The following is a 23,492-nucleotide window of genomic DNA, read 5'->3' as shown; positions in this document are numbered from 1 at the left end:
CAAACATCTTTGCCTTTAGTTAAGATAATTCTCACCGTTATAATGTATCAGAATTTTTCACATTAAATCTGAAAATTGATTTATAAAAAAAGGAGAGTAAACATAAGGTGAAAAAACGAACCAATATCTAAGCAAAGGTAGGGAAAACAGTATTTTAATTTGGAAAACACCGGCCCGTAGAATGCGGGGGGGGGGGGGGCAGGGGGTGATGAAAGTAAATGGTTATGCTCTTCTTCTTCTTCTTCTTTTTTTTTTTTTTTTTTTTGGCTTGTCAGATTTTTATGGAAGCCCCCCCCCACTTTTGAAACTGTTGCTACTGACCTGAAACACATAATTAAAATAAGCTCAGAATTATTGTAGGTAACCTACAATCATGTCCATTGCGTTCAGAATTTTAGTCGTGACTGGTAACAATTTGTCAATATTTGATCATCTGATTTGTTGGAAAATAATGCCCGGTGTATACTCGTTGATGTGCAGGGCTGTATATATATACGTGGCTTTAAAGACCCAATTTTTTTACCGTACGGTTACCTGAGGAGGGGAGTGGTCTTAGGAGTACTGGTGTTATTTACCTGGAGAGCCCCAATACTCAAGATGTCAAAATCCCTATACACGCTGCATTACACAGGAAGACCGGCTTTTGGTAACCAGGGTCAACATTACGCGTTTTGTGCACAATTTTGAGTGAAAATATTTAAAATAAATTATGCACTGAAATATAAAATTTGTAGACTTAGCGTTTTCGTCGATATCTGTTGAAGAAAAAAAATTAAAAAGACATCTTTTTTAAAAAATCATAAAATAAAAAAAAAACGGGTGAAAACTACAAAGCAATCATATCAATATTTTAATCGACAATAAAAGAAATTATTAAAAAATATTATGTGTGAATATTGAAATAAAAAGATTTCACTTATTGTGTGGACATTTACAACGATCGGAATAATATTTACTTTTCTGGCGAACGATGGTGTCCAAATATTCGCCATTTCCGAGGGTCCGTGTTCTTATGCCCTGTTTACAGATTTGGATATAAAAAGAATCTTTCGTAATTCATGGCTTTAGATACAAGATACTTTATTTATATTAGTATAAATATCCCCTCTTTTTTAATCCATTGTAGTTTGTTATAATTTTCAATGGTGGGGGAGGGGGTCGATTGTTTCCAATTACGGCGAATTGAATTTCTGTGTACCCAAGTGCAAGGTCGACAAGGGCATTACGTACATTCTTAAAATTAAGGCACATGTTGAATAAGGGGCTCGGAAGAATTATCGGTCTGTGCTGCTACAGAAACTTTTCTTTCCGGATCTCAGTTATTGAAAGAAGAGAGGGCTTGAATATCCGCTAATTTTTTTTCGAAAAGTTCAACAATTATCTTGGACGCCATATTGCTAACAAATACAGTGGATATTGGGAAAAAAATCACGAAGTCACTGTTTAATTATCTACTCACAATTATTTTTTTAAAAATAAAATTATCAACCAATATTATAATAACAGCGACATGATATTTTTGTAACCAGAGTGTATACAAAGCGACCATTCACGCGGTACATGAAAGCGTGTGACTTGTGACCAGGTAATTGTTTTCAAAACATGCAAACTCAGATGATCAGGTAGCCCACGTGGCTGGCCCGTCAATCAAATCTGAAGCTATTGTTTTTTTAATGATTGACAGGCGGTATATTATTGATCTTGAATTAGGTGGATTTTGGGGGCGTTAACATAAAATTGGGTGTTTAACCAATCAGCCAGTACCGCCCTGTATCTTTCATATATAACTTTTTTCTGGTAATTTCTGGTAAGGTTTGCTAGTTAAGAACTTTCTGGTAAAGTTTGTGCCCCAAACTGAAATTATACAGGCCTGTGGTTTGAGTAGACAGTTTTAAGTGCAGTTTTTTTTTTTTTTTTTTTAATAAGTAATGGTACATGTAGGGGTATAAAAATCAAGAAATGGACGGCAAATATATAAAGAAATCTTTGTACATGTAGAAGTATTGACAATCACCACATCAGTATATTATACCTAAATATCGAAAGAAACTATTTTCTCTCCATTTTTTGAAGGAGGGGAGGGGGCTTAAATTTGAAAGGGGTAACCTTCTGTTTAACATAATACACGATTTAAAAATATTAAGTTTTCGCTAAGCATCTACGTGTAAAACAATTAATAAATTATTGCTTTTTTTTCTTCAATGAATTGCCTTAGCACGCAGTTCTTCTTCAGATGTTGTTCTTAAGGAAAAGAAAATCATGTTATATAAATTTAGAGCCAGCATTGGTCTTTGTGTACAAAATGGCTAAATTAAATATACGTGCATGTATGCATTTAAGACCAACATTATTGCAATTCCCTGCGAAAAATAAAGACATTTACTACATCAGGATCTGTGTACAGATATAAATAAAAAAAAATAAGTTATTTAGTTAACATTCATTAATTTTGTATATGAATATTATTCTGCTGTATTATCAATGTCTCTGTAGAGGACTATATACGAATTTCACACAAAACATTAGTAATTTAGTTCTTATGTTGTATAATAGATCTATCTGCATCCTTTCTCATAAACAATTTGCGAATTAAGCAGGCAACAAAGTTGATAATTAATAATTCTTTCTATGTTTTCAATATTCGAAGTTTACATTGATGTCAAACAAGGACGATTCGTTATTTACCGATTAAGAAATTTTATTTCATTTTTCTATGCACTTACAAATTTGTTTGAAAAAGAATTATGATTTAACACATAACGAGAATTTAGATTTATTCTAGACCGATAGAAAAGTATATATAATTTTTAAACGGTAAGGAAATTTTGTTTTTAATCAGAAATGAAAAATTAAAATACAATTCTTTTTTTTTTCTTCTCTCATTGAACATCTTAAAATTAATGTAGCTTATTTTATCAATATTCTGTGGTCTTATTGATAATTTAAATTATTTTTTTTTAATCAAATCATCACCTAAATTTAAACTGAGTTTGTGGAGACTATGTGTATGTACATGCTTGACCACAGCCCATTGTTCCCCTCAGGTAGAAAAACCTCTCAAATCACATAGAATATACAAAAAATACACAGTCGCAGGTGTCTTCGCGACACGTGTCTCCACCTGTGGCACGTGAGAACAGGTGCCTGCGATTACAAGGGTTAACGCAATGATTGAATTTTATCTGAATAGTTTACACTGATTTTTCTAAAATTAAAAGTTGTATTAAATCTTCTCTTACTACTAATTCCAATTCACGTGTCTTTATGAGATTTACCGAGACTAAAATGTTAAAAAAAAAATTTTATTTGTCACAGAATGTTCAATTTTATTACACAGAATTACACAAACAGGTTTTTTTATTATTCTTTTGATACACGTTTTCAAAATGTCTTTTATCGGGAAAATAGGTGTAAACCACAGCATACGTGTTTTCCATATCTGGAAAACATGCAGGAAACTACAGGTTGATAAATGCTTCCATATCGGGAATATACGTGGAAACCACTACTGCATGTTTTCGCGGTTTCCCATATTGGGAAACTTACGGGAAACCACAGGTTGATTGTTTCCATATCGGGAATCTACGTGGAAACCAATATGTGGTTTCCATAAAATGGAAACTATATGGAAACTACTGATGTCACGATTCCCATATGTTTCCATCGGGTTTCCAAATTTGGGAAACCTGGCTTTTCATCCTGTGAAGTTTTCATAGTGTCAGAGTTATCACTATAGTTAACTATATTTAACTATAGTAAGCTATAGTTAACTGTAGTATTTTTTTGTTAGGGAAATAAGAAACAGGCAAGATCAACTCTACTACACATACGTATCTACAACTTACAAGTTAAGATAGTGAAATTATCTTTTTAATCTCAATAATTTTATATCTTTTCCATAAATAATTTGTTATTTAATACTAATAAGTTAGACACTTTTGAATAAAAACATTATGCCTCTAACTACTCGGACTTGTTAGAATGAACAAGTTAGTGAAATTTCTTTTGTTTTTAAATATGATAAAAAAAAGAAATTTCTTAGCACTTTTTTCATATCTAGTTGTAACATTAATCCAGGGCACTTGATACATCTTGATTCACGCTTCATAATTATGAGTAGAAAGGGCGATGAGCCTTGACAGTTGAAATTTGATAAAAATATTTCTCATACTGTTTATTTTAGGAATTCTATTAAATGTATCTATAAGGAAAGACAAAATTGATCAAATGAAGATTCTGACAGAATTTCATATAAGAACAGAATATTTCTACACACAGATAGCAATATTCCCAGGTTAATGATGAATTCCCCAAAACAGCTCAAGACTTAAATCTTTATGCAAAAGGAATATATATAAATAAACAGTCTTACAGATTCCTAATTTCCTCAAGCTTAAATTATATTCATTTATTGTATGTTGTTTTACGTCTCATTCGAGAATTTTCATCAAATAGAGGCGTCACCATATACCGATGAAGGGCTTCAAATTTAGACCTTTACTCGGCATTCAGAGCCAATGCTTGCCCTGAAACGGGGCCTCTGTTTTACGGTTTTATCCGAAGGACCCGCTACTTTTACTTCTATGTGTCGAGCGTTTGGCGAAGGCACAGTTACTACCTATTTTTTTTGTCAACTTAGCTCAGTCGCAGCCAGAGTTAGAACCCATGATCTTCCGATCACGGAGCAAGAGGTCTACCGACTTAGCTATCGTGACGGTATTAAGGTTTATTGGTTAGAGAGAAAAGAAAAAAAAACACTTTCAAATTAATCTGCTAGGTTTCTAGCATGTGTTGAATTTCAACAATAAAAAAAAAGAAATTTCATGAATTCAACATTTGAGAAAAACCATTAGTTTAAAATACTGATAAATCACGTTGGGTATACTTGTCATGGTTTGAGAGGGAAAAAAACCCTATTTGTAAGAATTTTATTCAGTAGTTGAAGTATGTTGAGGTATCGTAATTATGAATAAGATGATGAATAATACCTTATTATACAATAAGAATAAATCAATAACATCGATTTATGAAACCAGTGGATCAGAAACACCATTCAGCAAATACATGAATTTCCTAATCAATTCACTTATTACATGTACTTCCTAAAACAGTCAGTAAATACATATATTTGCTGAATGATTCGGGAAATAAATGATTTTCCTCATTTCACATACTTACTTTGACATATACAGGAAATCTCACAATGGATTAAATACCATGTTATATATATTTTAATGAAAATCATGTAACACAGTTAATGAGGTTTTTTTTCATCATGTAACACACTCAGTGAGGCTTTATCATCATGTAACAGAGTTAGTGAGGTTTTATTATCATGTTACATACTCAGTGAGGTTTTATTATCATGTAACACACTCAGTGAGGTTTTATCATCATGTAACACACTCAGTGGGGTTTTATTATCATGTAACACACTCAGTGAGGTTTTATCATTATGTAACACACTCAGTGAGGTTTTATTATCATGTAACACACTCGGTGAGGTTTTATTATCATGTAACACACTCAGTGAGGTTTTATTATCATGTTACATACTCAGTGAGGTTTTATTATCATGTAACACACTCAGTGAGGTTTTATCATTATGTAACACACTCAGTGAGGTTTTATTATCATGTAACACACTCAGTGAGGTTTTATCATTATGTAACACACTCAGTGAGGTTTTATCATTATGTAACACACTCAGTGAGGTTTTATTATCATGTAATACACTCAGTGAGGTTTTATCATCATGAGAGTCTCCTTAATCTCTTTACTACTGGTTATTGTAGGATGCCAAGGACTTGCCCAATATGCCGGATACCAAGGACCATTGAGGTTGACCAAGTGACAGTTCTTAAACCACCAGCCTCCTTCAAAAGTGATAGCACAATTCAAACTACTTTCCCTGTCATTATCCCTGTCTGGGGTGGTGAAGTACATCCCAGACATATCATGGCTCCTCATGCTGTCTCCTATATAGAAAAAAAATAAGAGCACAGTTAACTCCACTAAACTTGTCATTATCTCTGTCTGGTGTACGCAGCTAGGTTAAGGACGCCCATGAAATATACGCCTTTATATACTCAGGGAAAATGAATACAATTTTAGTATTTTTTTAACAGCAGTAGTTTTGATAAATGTGAATTGTGGTGATTGCATTTGTATATATCGGGTCTCTGCTGAGTTCGGCCAAAGTGACATCGCTTACATCAGCTGTTTGTCACGTGACAGGTTTAAAATTGGAACATATATGTACTACTACAAAGATCGTAAAAGTTCAACGATATACGGGCATTCTTCCGCTATAAAATTTATTTTGTTTTCTTTGAGACAAATTCCTTAACCCGAAAAGTGCTGGGAGCAACTTCCTCATGCTTGAGAATTGTTTAAAATTTAGCCGTCTTTCTATAAACTCCAGACAAAAATGTAATACGCATTGGAATAATGTTAGATTACGGAATGAATAAACAATGTACAACCAGCTCCCAGCACTTTTCAGAATAGTAGGAATAATGGCTACATGTGTTTAAAAATTCAGAATTTATAGTAAAACGGATATCGTTGAACTTTTGATATTTTCGAGGGGCTGGACCCCTCATTCTAGCACGTTACTGTACAAATGTGCTCCCTACGGCTATATATAAAGTCTACACATTATCAATTTAGTTTGACAATAAAATGTGGATTAATATATTTCAGAATATGTCTCTCTTTTTGTCTGACTACGCATGTTTCGTATTTATTTTTATTTTTACAAGCCACGATAAAAGTTTGATCCACGCCTCAAATACAGAGAAACTGCGTGTCAAACTAAGAAATGACGTCATCTCAGTAAGTACAGCGAGATCAAGCTGGCTTTCATTCTGCATATGCTAAATGCTATTATGGCAAGATAAGTTGCACATCCATTTATATTTATAACATTTATGAGAAACGAAAGTATTTCGTGTGTTTTAAAAAGAACATTATAGTATTTATTCATCGAGATTCATTTGTATTGTTTTAACGTGACGTCATAATAGCTCTCCCAAACCTCTGCATAGGCTGACGTAGATATGGGAGTCCTTAACCTAGCTGCGTACTGAATGACATCCCAGACAGTTTTGCCCAAGAATATCCAGACTTTAACATACTGTAACCTATAGAAGTAAAGATTAATTCAGATTTAAGCATTCATTTAAAAAAAAATTGAAATGATTAAGATCAAATGTCAATATACTAAAATCAAATTCAAGTTTTTTTATTAACTTTAAGATCTCTCTCTCTCTCTCTCTCTCTCTCTCTCTCAATGATTGTCACAGATCAAACATTTTACTTATGACTTGCCCAAGGACCCAATAGCTGGTCCTCCTAGAAAGAGTTTGTAGTTGCCTTCTTCACCAGACACAGAGAAGTGTTGATAAACTTCGTAGAGAGTTGTACCATTACTTAATGTAATTGAGACGTAGAGGGATGAGTTACCTCCCTTGGTCAGCTGATGAATCACGTCATTCCCTTCAACATATCATTTGTGGGAATACATAAACCATTATAGCAAACTATGTGTATTTCAGGATCGGTGTGGTGTGATGCAGTCAAATATATCTTAACATCATGAAGGTATATAGTTTTGTGTTTGTGAGTGAGAAGTGTTTAAACTTTTAAAACTTTGCGGAAAAGATACGATAATATAATGATATAATAATTTTTGACAAGCTAAATTTATGCTGAAAAGTAAATTCTAAAAACTGAAAAACCAAACAAATGTGCATTCCTTGAGATATCATTTATGCAAACAAATGAACACTGTAATGGTCATTGCACAAACTAATAAAAAATCTACCTATCCAATAGGAGTCATAAGTTAAGGATCCCCAAAACCGTTTTTTATACTCCGGCCATGTTTTGTTAAAAGTCACGGATCCACTCCTCCGCCTTTGAATTGCCTAAATATTATTAGCAGAAATAAAACAAGCTTATAAATTCCATTAAATATGAAATCAAATATATTTCTCTGATAATCATATTTTGTTTATCGTTCCTATTTTGTTTCATAGGAAAACTCTACTTTCTACTAGTAATTAAAAGAAGTCTGTGAGAGAGAGAGAGAGAGAGAGAGAGAGAGAGAGAGAGAGATCGTACTGTCCACCTTCCGCCCTCTGTCACCATGTCACAGTACACGTTGACTTGGATTTCGTTATCAAAGGGATGTATGATGTATACACCAGACTGTTTATGTCCTTGTAGATTGTGGTCCTTACAATCTGTACTGAGTTTGAAACCTATGTAAAAGGATAGAATAATAATTATAAATAGAATAGAAAAGAAGATGGCCTTCCCTTAGATTGAAGAAAACATTTGAGGATCAAATCTTTTTTTATCAAATAAGTAGACCAAAGTGACAACAAACCATATTCTTCACTATTTTAATTATTAAATGCTATAAAAAAAACTCAATACGTTTCAATATACATACTGGTATGTTTCCTTGAAAAAATGTTTACATGTGCAGCCATTTCTCTTGCGTAAGTTATTTAAACAGATTCAACATAGAACAACAATATCATTGTGATATAAACGGTCTACATACTTTCAATTTACAACAAATTCATTACTAATCGGTTCAGTAATTATATAAGAGATTATATGCTATTTAAGGTCTTCCGCTCCAGGCGGAAGACCTTCTACTGATTCTGATGGTTAAGATTATTAGGGTCTTCCGAGCTTCCTTCGGAAGACCCTTCTGTTATTCTACTGTTTCTTATTATTATTATTTTTTTCCCACCGATTTTCAGCAGGCGATTTCTCGGAGATCTTTCGTCTGATTGCTATGAAACTTTCAGGGTAGATACAATGTGTTATTGCCTAAAAATGGTTTTTTCAAATTTTTAATATGTACCTCCATTCATGAGTTATTGCCCTTTAATCGATATTTGGAGGGTCTCTTGTCTAGTAGAAATCTCCGTAACGACATATGATGTTTGCATGAAAATTGGAGAACTTGTAACTAATACATTGTAGATTTGCAGAACATTAAAATTGTAGGCTAATTTTATTGAGTTTGGAAGCTATGTGACGGCAAATTTTAAGAATTATTTTTCCATGAAATTTTGCTGCTTTTTGTTTAATAACTTTTAAACTGATAAAAATTTGGTAAGACATATAGAATAAAAGTTGTGTGTAATTACGAGAGCTTTCAGATAACATCAGGAAAAAGGGGCTGGCTCCTATATTTAGGGGACAGCAGGTCATAAAAGTATTTTTTGGATAGCTAAAAATATTAAAATATTATGAAAAAGTCTGAATGACATAATTTCTAACATATTAAATCTTGTCATCTGGTATAAAGAAAAACAAGCTCCGTGCTATATTTTATTATATTTTATAAAATAATTATTTGAGAATCGTACAGGAACAAGTTGTCTACAAACCAGCCATGCCTTTTTGGGGCGTCGTATCACATGTACGGTTTTAGATAGTTGTTGTGTTTTAAATAAATTGTTTTGATTCGATTTCTCTGTTTTCTTTTATTTAAATCGTTTATAAATGCAAGTTTATATTTACACAAATAAAGGCAAATCAACATGTACTAATGCATCCGCATAGAAAAGGTCTAAATCGGGGCCTCTTGTTTGTAACCTGGATGTAAACAATCACGAGCGGCATTGTGGGTAGGAAGATACTAAAGACCGGATATACGAAAAACGTGATTTGATCTGATGCTTTGTTAGTAAATATTTCAAAAAAGTGTAGTTTAGTATAGCATAATGCTTCAAATCAAATATTTTTAAAAATAAATCATGTATTACATTTAATCTGATTATTTTATTTTTTTAAAATATCATCAGGTCGAATATCAGGTCTTTAGTATATCAAGTCTTTAGTACGTCCCTGGAAGAAGCTATGCAAGTCGGAATTACAGACAGAAGTGAAGTTGACAGTTGTACATTTTCTCAACGTGTACGAGCCGTATGTAGACATGCATATTTAATCCACATCTACGAAGCACATGAAATCCTTGGCTGCATACAGAGAGCATTAGTCTTAAAGGGATATATATATTCTTGCGCAAATTGTTTACGAGGAAATTCTGACGATCACATTAACAGCGATGAACATGCAGTCTGTGTCGGAGTTTTCAGTGATAAATGTAGCGAGTGACGATAGAGTTCACGGTGATTTTTTAATATGTGATTGGCGTGGACCTTGGAAATGAAGGTTAGAATTTTTCTTATCTAAAATTTAACAGCTGCTTACAGCACAGATGTTTTACATGTATATGCCAGCAAATGTATAAATGTACGCACAAACACTGATGCATGTTATCTATTTTATGGTTCAGACTCTGTCTGTTAGCCCTGACATGACATTGTCAAATCCCCATTGCTTTACCTTATATTTAAATACATGTGAGCATGTAATTTCACCAAGACTTATTTTTTTGATTGAAACAAAAAATTGCAAAAATTCATCAATACACTATCTAACATACTACATGTATAAACGTGAAAGTTATTGTTATATATTCTTCAACAAGTATGAATAGCTGTGAGAATTAGGGCCTTAATTAATATTATAATTTGTTATACCTTTAAAAATTTGTTTCTATATAAATCTATACCAGCTGTATACTTAAAATGTCTAACATTTCCAATGTTTTAATGAGCAGTCATAAAAAAATCGATGTTGAACCGTGAAGTGAGATATTGAACCTGTCGATGAGATCATTGGACCGCTAACATCACACAATGGGCAGGATTAGTTAAATGTCATTTCTCATTTGCATTCGTTGGTGTTCGACAGTTACGGAATTGACCGAGTTTTACCTCAGTGCTGGTAAAGGAAATTTACATCACAGTAGCCAGCACAAAATACATGTATGTCAAACAAAAAAAGAAAATAAAAGGTATAACGAAACATTTATTGACTGTGTTCTCGCAGGGCTCTCGGTTCTGTATAACTCAGGTGCCGTTGAACGGCCCCATTCCCAGTGCAAAATAGGTACCCTTTTTCCCAAAAGAAAGGTGTAAATTTCCCAATTTTCTATTTTCGCGGATTATAAAACAGCGTAAACTGACCCAAACCAGGTTATACTCGAATAATTTGGCCAAGAATTAGAGTCATTCCTTATAATTTAATTCTAAAATCATTAAACAACTGTGGGTGTAAAATTTCGTTGCTTTTTATTAGTTCAAATTTGCCGCTCAATAATACAACCCTAGTAACGGAAGTGATGGGAAGCGAGGGGGGGGGGGTAAAAACTGATACATAGTCCTAGCAGCCATGTTGTTTTGTTTACATTTGGTAAGATCCAAGTTACTGTTTGAAGTTAAAGGTACTTTTATTAAATCTGGAATTTTCCATGAATCCCGAGGACTGGAAATGAGAGGATTGCATGGATACAGACGATTCAGCTGGTTGTCAGGGGGGTGTGTCCCCATACCAAACCAGGTTATACAGAAATAATTTGTGTTCCTTTTTGGATATTAACCAATCAGAGGCTAGAATACAAACAAAATTAAATTATAACAAAATATTTTTGAAAAATCAATCAATGAAACTTAATCACCAAAAACAAACACAAGTGAAAGTGAAACAAACTAGGTGGCAGGGGATAGTTTCGTACTAAAGACCCGGTCAAATTTCTTTAAAAACTGAGATATCCCCTGTTTGATGTGATATTTTATGTAGAAAAATGATTAGAATGATTATGGGACACATTTGCAGTGTAGCAATGAGTGCTTGCTGAAAAAAATGATGTGCAACATCATTACATGTAGGTGTCACTATGACGCTTATCATATACAGAGTTGTAAATGCGAAACTAAGACATGTGGTCAGTTGCAGAGGAAATTCAGCTGAAAAGCAGTAGGCCTTAGAAGAAGGTGTGTATCTCAGTGGGAAGATGAATGGTCCTGTATCAATTGGTGAATTTTCATTACAGCATGCATTGATTTACAGACTACTGGGTGTTTTATCCTGCTTGCTCGGGCCTGGGAGTGGGTTGTATGGGTGCGACTGAGGCCCAAATCTTGGAAAAACAAGCCAAAATGTGGGGATTTCTCAGGTGCATTTTTGGTACATGTGCACTCTAATAGGCAGATAACATGTAATTTGTGGACAATTTGTGAGCCATGGGCATGTGAAGTGTAAATAATTAGCCCCTGGAAATCTGTCCCCATGTACATGTTTTTTTATGGATCGCAATCATATGTGTACCCCCTCGGCACATGTTTGGCATTACAAAAAACTACCCTCTGCCCCCTAGTTCTATGTACGACTGTATTAGTTCATGCCAGTCCACATATATTTGTAAACTGGTTCGGGGAACCAGGTTATTGTTATTAGGGATTTAGGAAACAATGAGCCATTAATGCAAAGTATTACGTCAAGAAAATTGACAAGAAAACATCATCTAGGTGCCAAAATATAGACATTTTAATTATTTAAACAACAATAAGCTGCGCCTAGCACCACGCCCACCAGTTAGTCTCACACTGAATCTGAAAACCACAATGACCATGTGATCGAGGAAATTCTAGAGGATGTGACTAGCGAATGTCAATCAGAAAGACAAATAACCGCAGTTTCAACACTCAAAGTTAGAAATGAGCAAAGCCAATGTACTTCCAAAAGTAGACTACCCATGTTTGTTCTGTTTAACAGTTTATTCAAAACCAGAATTAAATTGATGATGAAATACTAGAAAAGCAAAATTTGGTCAGTTTTTTCATAAATGTTGGTTTTCCCAACTTTCCCGAAAATGATGGTAATTTCCCCAATTTGAACGGCCCCTGCCCCTGTCCCAAAAAGTGGTGTGAAAACCCTGTCTTGGGGTAAAATGCAATTTGTTGACCCCTTAATTGAATCAAACTGTTTTCCTTCGGCCTAATGGCCTCAGGCAAACACTTTGGTTCTTGGGTTCGACAAAACACATGTTGCCCTCGAACCCAGTTAATAAATGTGTATTATTATTGGAAAATCTAAAAATGTCACTCAGTTAAATTGCAAAAGAAATTTGGAAATATTTTTATGCATAAAAGTTTGAATTATTTCTGTGATAAGACTGCAGGATTGGTTTGTGTTTTGTTTATTGCCCCTTCAAAATTTTTTTAGTCATATTATTATGCCACCACTTGCTGGTGGAGGCCTGCAAATACAGACCTGTACTTGACACTTATGGCCTTTGGGAAGTGAGGGATCTTTTTCGTGCCAGCACTTTCTGTGACACAGAACCTCGGTTTATACGGTTTCATCCGAGGAACCTATTTCCACATCCAGCTGTGGGATTTGAACCTGCAACGTAAAGATCAGCTTCTTACTGACACTTTGATTGATTGTATGTTGTTTTACATCTTACTTGAGAATTGTTCACTCATATAGAGACATTACCACATACTGGTGAAGGGCTTCAAATATAGACCTAAATACTTGGCACTCAGGCCATTGAGCAGTGAGGGTTCTTTATTGTCACAACATCTACTGTGATGTTTTTAAGGTCTCCATCTGAAAAACCTTTGACTTTTACTTCTAATGCTGGGTGTTTGGTGAAGGAACCTTCACTACCTATATGTTTATGTCTTAGGTTTGACGCAGCAAATGAGAATCAAGCCCTAGCCTCCTGATTACAAAATGAATGTCCTACAACTAGGCTACCCTTACAGATAATGAACTACATTATATACCATGTAAAACATTTTTTAGTAAAAAATTAGTTCTTGAAATTAGAAAATAGAATTTTTTATGACTGCATGGGGTATGTAAACTAAGAGTGGTATTTGGGTTATACAGTAAAAACTGTGAACAGACTTGTAATGAATTGAAGCGAATAGTGAAGTGATTTGCATTCCCTGTGGTTTTAAAACATACTGAAAACTAAATTGAAAAATGAATACATTTATAATGAATCAAAATTATTTGTCCCTGGCACTTATAAGCATGTTTTACTGTAATGACAAAATAATGGGGATTTGTTTTCACAGTGGCTGTATATTATGAATAATTTAACTAATTGATTGCAACTTTTCAGTTTTAAACTAATCTTGTTTAAGTAGATGCTTGTCTGTCTCCATAAACTCCAACGAGCAGGAGTTTATGGAAACAGTCGAGCATCTACTTGAATGAGACTAGTTTTAAACATGCTATCTGCATGATCTAAGTGGTATTTTTTAAAAAAAAAAATATGTATACGGTATATTATTTAAAAAGTACATATTATACAAAAAATACCAACTAACCGGTTATGAAAATCATAACCTGTCAACCCATACTAAACCGGTTACTATATTTCTGACTGATTAGATGGTTACCCAGTTGACCATTGCCATCCCTAATAAATTTTTTACATGTACAAGTAATGTGCATTTCCTTTATGTGAAATCATGAAAAAAAAAACCCTCCTAATTAATCCCTATATATTATTTTATTACATCCTCAAAATTGACTGCATGTAAACATCTATTTAATAGAGTACTTTTAACAAATAATACATGGAAAATGTGACAGTATCTTTGAACTCTGTTTCATGGTTTCATTAGGGATGTCAATGAATATTCGAGTACTCTACTATCATTCGATCATATTGACTATTGACTAAAATTTGTTTAGTCGGTTATTCCTAAATAATTTGCTACTCTTTAATTCAATGTAAAAAAATTGGATCTGCTCAGTTGATTTATTAACATATAAGTGTTCAAACTCAGGGAAAGGATTAACCGGTCTTTGTTAATTGTTCAAAGGAATTTTTTGTTCGACAAACATGCATTGGCATACTTTAAAAGATGTCAGATCCAATTTGTAAAGTTTCAACCTGCAATTTTGTAAGATCTCATATAATGTAACTACCAATTTATGAAGAATAATATAACAGCTGATACATATTTATAAATACATGTAAATTGGGGGGACAGTTATGAGCATAATTTAAGGTGTCTCTTTCTGATATTAATATCAATCATTTTAAAATTGTATTGATTGTTTGCAAAAATCTCATAATTAAAATTTTGTTTTTATAATTTTTTTAATTTTTCAAGAATTTGTTGTATAATGGTTATAACGTAGATTAAATATTGTACAGGCTAGCAGTCTCTTAAAGACAAATAGGAAAATGACATGAAAAATTAATTTAAATTTCAACAAGTATTCGACTTTCATTCGACTAAAGCCTCTGACTGTTCGACTAAGCTGTCCGAGTAAAATTAACATCCCTATTTATCATTTATAAGTTGCACATTTTTTTTTAAAACTTTAAATGAGAAATTTCAATTTCTTTTGGATAGGTGTGACTGCCATCTGATAACTGAAATTTGATACCAAGCATGACCATATTTGCCAGAAGAGCATCTGCTGGGAGACGACAAAGAATAAGCAGCATATTGAAATTTAAACAGTCATACAAGGATAAAAGTCCTTCCATCTAGGATTATGGACACATCAGGCCTTAATACATTAAGAACTTGTAATATATATGTATTTTTACAAAATAATTTAGAGAGAACTGCTATTTTGGCATATACAACAAAAAGTGTTAACATATGTGCATGTTTCAAATGACTTCAGTGCTAAGGGCATGTACATGAACGAGGGTTGTAAGAAAAGTTTGCGGACATATTGATATATGGAAAAATTACTGTGCACTTTGAAAAATGACATTTTTCTGATTAAATTCTTAAATTTTGTTTATCTGTTTATTAGTATGTAAAAAATCAGGTTTATTTACAAAAATTTTGAAAATATACAACGACTTTTACTGTGCAGTCATAGGATTCAATTTCATGGAGCAATCATTTGATGTTTTTTTGATGTTAGGTGATGTGACAACCTGATTCCAAACCTGTTAAGCTTTTCATAGCTATAAACACCTTTCAGTTCTATTATTTACATGTCCTTTCCCTACTTCAAAATTGAATAACTATAGCAAGTCATGTTACTTTTTTCTATTGTTGCGTATCAAATATTAGTGAGATCTTAAAATCTATGTTTACGCAGTAAAGCAATAGGTATGGAAACTATGCAAAATCCATAGGTGCAACATCCATGCGATAAACGGTGTACTGGGATATCGCGTGGACTGGGGCATCAAAAATGTTAATCCTTCAATTAACAAAGCTACTACTGTTTGAACACTTTTGTCCTAGATATGTATAAGAAATCCCTGAAGCATCGTAAAACATTTTAGTTTCTTTTGGGTATTTTCCTGTCTGTAGAAATAATTTTTTATTAGCTCGATGCTCTCCAAGACTTTCAATGACATTGCAATTCTCGACCTTGTTTTTTTGCTTTGATCATCTATAATTAGCGATGAAACAGTCATATCCCCTCTAATTTAATTCAAATTTTTTTTGACCTCTCATGAATATGGTAGAGACAAGTAAAACATCATTAGTTATACCCCCGCTCCGAAGGAGAGGGGGGTATACTGTTTTACCCTTGTGTGTCTGTCTGTCTGTCCCTAACAAATTTTTTGTCAGTTTTCTCAGCAACTACTCATCGCAGATGCTTGAAATTTTAGCACACACTTTGTTGAGGTATGCCATATGGTGGGATTCATTTTTGTACGAATCCGATGTCAACTTCCTGTTTATCTGTGGATCTGTCCGTACCATACATAACGTATTTTGGTCACAGTTTTCTCAGCAACTACTGATTGTAGATGCTTGAAATGTAAGCACACCCTTTGTTTTGGCCTACAATATGATGGGATTCATCTTTGTATGAATCCGATGTCAACTTCCCGTTTATCCGTGCATCTGTCCATACCATACATAACGTATTTTGGTCGCAGTTTTCTCAGCAACTACAGATTGCAGATACTTGAAATTTTAGCACACACTTTGTTGAGGTATGCCATATGGTGGGATTCATTTTTGTACGAATCCGATGTCAACTTCCTGTTTATCTGTGCATCTGTCCGTACCATACATAACATATTTTGGTCACAGTTTTCTCAGCAACTACTGATTGCAGATGCTTGAAATTTTAGTACACACTTTGTTAAGGTATGCCATATGGTGGGATTCAATTTTGTACGAATCAGGTGTCAACTTCCTGTTTATCCATATGTCTGTCCGTACCATACATTAGGTATTTTGGTCGCAGTTTTCTCAGCAACTATAGATTGCAGATGCTTGAAATTTTAGCACGCTCTTTGTTTTGGCCTACAATATGGTGGGATCCATTTTTGTACAAATCAGATGTCAACTTCCTGTTTATCCGTGCGTCTGTCTGTACCATACATAACATATTTTGGTTGCAGTTTTCTCAGCAACTACTGATTGTAGATGCTTGAAATTTAAGCACACCCTTTGTTTTGGCCTGCAATATGATGGGATTCATTTTTGCATGAATCTGATGTCAACTTCCTGTTTATCCGTGTGTCTGTCCGTACAATACATAACGTATTTTGGTCGCAGTTTTCTCAGCAACTACTCATCGCAGATGCTTGAAATTTTAGCACACACTTTGTTGAGGTATGCCATATGGTGGGATTCATTTTTGTACGAACCCGATGTCAACTTCCTGTTTATCCGTGCGTCTGTCCGTACCATACATAACAAATTTTCATTGTAGTTTTCTCAGGAACTACTGATTGCAGATGCTTGAAATTTTAGCACGCTCTTTTTTTTTGGCCTACAATATGGTGGGATCCATTTTTGTACGAATCCGATGTCAACTTCCCGTTTATCCGTGCGTCTGTCAGTACCATGTATAACAAATTTTCATTGTAGTTTTCTCAGGAACTACTGATTGCAGATGCTTGAAATTTTAGCACGCTTTTTGTTTTGGCCTGCAGTATGGTGGGATTCATTTTTGTACGAATCCGATGTTAACTTCTTGTTCATCCTTGTGTCTGTCCATAACTGAACTTGTGTACATTCACATCAAAGCAGGGATATTACTAGTGAGCATTGGCTCACAGACTTCTTGTTTTTTTTTGCACTACAACAGTGCAATTTTTTATTTCAAGAAATTGGTCTGATTTCAATATAACTTTGATTACAAGTAGACAACTCTAAGATACATCATTCTTTTTATCTTTTTAGCTCTTGTGAGCCAAAGGCTCAAAGAGCTAATGCTATGGCCATTTGTGGGGTGTATGTAAGCTTTTTAGAATATGAGCCATAACTCAAGAACCCCTTGGCCAATTATTGTCAAATTTGTCACAGGGTATCCTTGGCCCAAGGGCTCCTGTTTATAGTAAACTTAGGGTTGTGATCCTTTAACAAGGGGAGATAATTTGGAAAATAAAACCAAAAGTACTGGTTGCTAAAAAATCGTCTTCTCAAGAACCACTAGGCAGATTATCACCAATCTTACACAAAAGGATGAGGATATATTGTAGATTAAAATTTGCACGGGGAATTACCCTGAAACAAAGGTCATGGTCTCAAGGTCACTTCAAAGTTGACCAAAAATTACATTTCATTAAAATGTTGATATTTTGCTTACTATAAGGACTAGGATTATCAAATCTTGTCAGTTGATGCATCTAAGGACTTCATATCATGTTGACTCAAAAGTAGGTCATGGTTACCTACTTGGTAAATTTTGCGGCCATTCTTTTTCAAAATGATTTAGAGGCATATTTTGAACAATTTAAGGCTTATTATGATCATCAAACTTTGTCAGTTGACAAATGACAGAATGAGATCACTATTCTTTAAATTTGCTTGTTGTGTCTTAGGCTCATAATTCACATTATATCTACTGCAATCAACTTCAATGGATTCAAATATTTTTAATGAATTCTTATAAAAAAAATTACTTGAATATATGTGTAATATACATGTACATGTAAAAGATTATTTTAACATGTTACAAGAATTTAAATATGTCTTTTTTCCCCTTGTAAAACATTTAAATAATATGTCTTTTTTCCCCTTGTAAAACATTTAAATAAATGAACCCATGAAGTACAGTAAAACCATTTTATCTCAATTTCAACTGGACCAAGATTAAACATCAAGATATCTAATGACTCCAGATAACCCTGCAGGGTAAAAAACTTAAAGAATAAGTGGTTGAGAGTACCAACTCACCTCAACATATAAATGGTATTTAGATATCGGTTTTTGAGATAATGAAGTTTAAGTTAAAGGCTAAAAAGAGGTTATGTTAAAATTTTCCACAAGTGACTCTGTGTCTTACTTAAATCATCCTTGTGCATTTCTTGTAAGAGTATTTTTCTACTTACTGATTGTCAAACAAGGGAGATCATCAATTGGTAACACATTTGGATTATTTAATATGTAGTTATGTTGTGTAGATGTTTTGTCAAGCAATTATTATAACAGTGATGTAGCAAAACACTGATGATTCTGTAGTATGGCACGTTTTACTAACATGATTGCATCAAAGATGTTAGATAAATAGAAGAGAAAAGTCTAGAAATTAAAAATCAAAAGTCAAAGTTCAAGAAATGAGGGTCTGGGAGTATTAGTGTTTTGGATACTATTTGAAGAGTACTGTTGGAGAGAGTACAGTTGAAATATATATCCTCATGCGCACTCTAGATTCAGAGTTCTGGAGTTGAGGTCTCTTAACATTTGGGTCAAAGAAGAAAGAGAATGTTAGCATAGTTGACAATCTAAACAGAAACATGTAACCTTAAGGTGGAAATTAAACAAATAATTATCCATTTATTACGTTAACTTACAAGCTAATTGCTAAGAAGGAAGACCCACTCGTTGCTTTGCAACGAGCTTTGCTCTAGTTCTTATTATTCTTTTTTTTTCCTAGACGCCAACTTTGAGACCTCATATCTTGCTCATTTCTCAATGGATTTTGCTCAAATTTCCAGGGTTTAAAGACGTTACAAACTTCTATCAGAATGCTGTCAAACATTTCAAAAACCCACTTCCGCTTTTGGGTTATCTCCCTTTAAATGAAAATTTAGTAGGCTTCATTTCCAGACAAAGGCTCAGAGACTACTGAAGCTGGAGTAGAAATTCTACCGAATTTAAATAATAGAAGCACTGAAGTTGTGCACATCGGTTTTTGTTTTTCAATTTCTGTATTCAAAATGGCGCTAGAGAGGGGTCAAAAATTAGAACGCCAAAAAGAGCGAAAATTTACACATATTTTACTTTTTATCTTCTAAACTAAAAATATTTTGATAAAACATGTAGAATAAAAGTTGTGCACAATTTTAAGGCCTTTCATTTGAGACCACTAAAAAGGGTCTGGCCCCTAAGATTAGGGATCTGGGGCCCTTTAAATTTTTTGCTTTATAACTCAAAAACGGTAAATATTTCGAAATAGCTGCCGTAATTAAAGTTGTTATTTAACATCTTATTGATCTCAAGAAAATGTTATTTTGTTTGAGTCTTGTGTTCTAAATGAGCTAGAAGCATAACTCATATACAGGTAAGTGTTTTCATTCAGCAAATAAACAAGAGCTCTTCATGCGTGTAATTAAAATAAACTTACTATAAATAATAAACCTTGCTATATTAGATGCTAATATTCTTTAGAATCAGGTTTTTGAAGTATTTTGTGCTTTATTCCCAAATTATTTACTGACAACTTTTCCTTTTATTTCGTTTGTTTTCAAATTTGGATAAACCACTCTACTAAACAGGGAAAAAAAGATAACCTTTTCTTCTTATCATATAAAAACAAACAATAAAGTTAGAAAATAAAACAAAACTTTAAACATAGACTATTCACAGCCATTAAGTACACTCCTTTTACATTCACCTCGTGTGTTTACAATTATGTAACCCCTCCCTCGATAGCGCGTGGCAAAGGAGGTCACCGACGATCAATCGGCGTGTGAACCAGCGACCTAAGGTCATACACAAAACAAACCATAGAATGGCCATTCCAAATACATTTTAACTAAGTGATGAGTGGATAAATATGTTGAATCTTTCAGATTATTTCATATCTTTGATTAAGTCGCTAGTACATTTCAATTTATATTTTATTCGCTCAATTACAAGAAAGTTGCATATTTATTCTTATAAACATTGCATTGTTGAGATAATTGCGCGTTGTGGAAAATTACTTTAAAATCATTTCGAATCTTTCAGATGATTCCGTCTTACTGTTTAATTATCACAAGCTCGTTTTAATCAGCTAGTCTTAACTGCCTTTCACTTATTCACTTCAAATTCAATGCATTTTGAATGCCGAAAAGACCACTTTCTTTGCGTATTAAAGAAACAGTTTATTTATCTCTCTTATGTTATTATTTAACGAGTTGCTATTTCTTTCATGAACATTAAACAGGATGTATATAATTAAAAACGTTAATTGTATGTAGAGGTCACATTTTTAATTGTCAGGAAAATCGAAAATAAAATTAAGTACTTTTGAGTTTGTATTATTTTCTTCCTAACTTACAATATTATTGCATACAAAATACTAGGTCGGACGCATGTAACTTAACCGCCTCAATATTTCACTTGTATTTGAAAATTCTATCGAGCGTCGAATGAATTTTACCCGTTAAAAAGTGTACCAAAAATAAAAAGCCCTTCCTATGCAGTTTTCTTTGGGAATCAATTGGCTTAGATAGTCTACTCCGACATGTGTTGACAAAACTCACGCAATGAGAAGCCATACATTTCAAACTTGTGACCTCTTGGTCAGTGCATGTGAAGATTACGCATGGCAATTAGTGTCTGGAAAACGAAGTATGTTTTATAAGTGATTTGACAGGTTAAGATTTGTTCTCATTCCAAATTAAATACAAACACAAACCCTTTATTTTCTTTGTTATTTTATATCAGTTATATCAGATAGATTGTTTTAAAAACGTGTTGTTTAGGAAGATTAATCTTATGCATTTGTTTTATTTCATCTAATAAATTGAATTTAGCCATGACACAAATTATTGGTACATGCATGTAAGTACGCGTAAATGCGATTTAATTAGTTTATGCGGAAGAGCGCCCAAAATAAATACACTTCGAACTCTGGAATTTCCCTATTTTACTGTTTAAATCATAGGTCCACTCAGCTGACGAATTGTTTTAATAACGGTAATAAATTATATTCAAGTCCTGGCCAGCGATCGTCACGACTAAGGTACTAAGATACTAATGGGTGTATATATTTTCACCTAATATGTTTTCATTGAGTGTTTTCATAAGAAGTAAATTGCTGGAGGATATCATGTTCTCCCTGATCACATCGATAGCGTGTAGAAACAGAGGTATATGAACACACGCTTTTGTGTACAAAGCAAACGTGTAAACCAAAAGGATGGGGGAAAAAACGACGAAATAAAAACATTTCTCTATTAACTGAAATTATTGTCTTTATACAGATAAAAATAAATGATTATCCGCCTGAGAACATGTGAAAATTATACCCAAATACAATGTAACGAAGGATTTTGGGTTTAATCCCGAGTACACAATTATAGCAATGATGTGTACATGTACATGCAGAATACCTCTTTTTTTATCCTTCGTCCATGTGTTCCTCCTTAACGGAAAAAAATATCAGTAAATTATATTATACCGAACGAGGTTGAAAAATGCCGAACTTTATTTCTTAAAATTAACAGCAATTATCCGACTTTTCTCATATCACTGTAAAAATGCCGTAAAAACTAAAACCGTCTGGTTTGACTTTGCAAACGCGTTTTAGATCGGGTTTGAGATTTTTATTAAATGTCTGGAGTATTTCGTTTATTCTGCAAGTCCGTATAATGAAAGAAAACACTGACAGATTAAGAGGAGGTTCAGGGGCCTGCCCCTCACTGGCGGATTTAAGTGGGGCTTGGGGGCGCACGCCCCCCCCCCCCCCCCTAAAATATTCAAAATATGACATGACTAATATTAATAATGCCATACTTTGGTTTTATAATTAATGGTCAATTAAAAAATGGTAATTTTATTTTATGACCAAGTATCGGTTTTCTTAAAAATCAAGTCTGAAAACCTTGCATTCCCTAGGCTATGAATATTATCTCATGATTATTCAGAGCGGAAAACGTCTCCCGATTTCGTTTGAAGGGTAGACAGCACTTGTCAATTTCCTATGATGATGCAAAGAAAAATACTGCAATATTTAAAGGCTGGTCGAAGGTAAATGACATTCGGCAAACCTCGGCTGATTCCGTCACCTTCATCCAGATGAGGTACGAATCGGCCGAGGTGTGCCGAGTGATGTAAATAAATGAATTTAAAATCAGAAGGTCTACGTTACAAACCTATCCACTGATTGATGTATTTATTTATCAAATGGTGTAACTATGCAGTAATTTACTTACATAGATACAAGACTTTTTTTTAACGTCAGGATATAGGTTAGGATGGTCACAGACGAGTGTAACTTCGACCACCTGGTTAATTTCGACTGTTCATAAATACCTTAAAATAATTTGTTTATAACCCATTATAGTGTACACACATCTATTTTATGCAGAAAGAAAATGCATTTTTCATATACAAATCAATGTTGATAATAATAGTCGAAATTTATTTCTTTACTGGAAAATTACATCCAAGAAGAAACTTTATCGCCCGAAAAATTACGGACGAGTATTTTTAAAC

At 33.6% G+C, this 23,492-nt stretch overlaps 1 protein-coding gene across 1 annotated transcript; it reads right to left on the bottom strand.

Moving 5' to 3' along the window:
* Positions 1–5,736: 5,736 nt before the first annotated feature.
* Positions 5,737–9,423, bottom strand: LOC133198413 (fibroleukin-like). The gene is made up of 5 exons (XM_061334508.1): positions 9,417–9,423; positions 8,128–8,267; positions 7,333–7,480; positions 7,077–7,145; positions 5,737–5,978 (listed from the first exon to the last, which is right to left on the bottom strand). Exons 1-5 carry the CDS (start codon positions 9,421–9,423, stop codon positions 5,737–5,739), a joined length of 606 nt encoding a protein of 201 aa, XP_061190492.1.
* Between the last annotated feature and the right edge of the window lie 14,069 nt (positions 9,424–23,492).

This window comes from Saccostrea echinata, unplaced genomic scaffold, assembly GCF_033153115.1.
Source record: "Saccostrea echinata isolate AGI-Se365-2 ecotype Australia unplaced genomic scaffold, CSIRO_AGI_Sech_v1 ptg000033l, whole genome shotgun sequence".
Lineage (NCBI taxonomy): Eukaryota > Metazoa > Mollusca > Bivalvia > Ostreida > Ostreidae > Saccostrea > Saccostrea echinata.
This window is presented reverse-complemented; position numbering and strand designations above follow the sequence as displayed.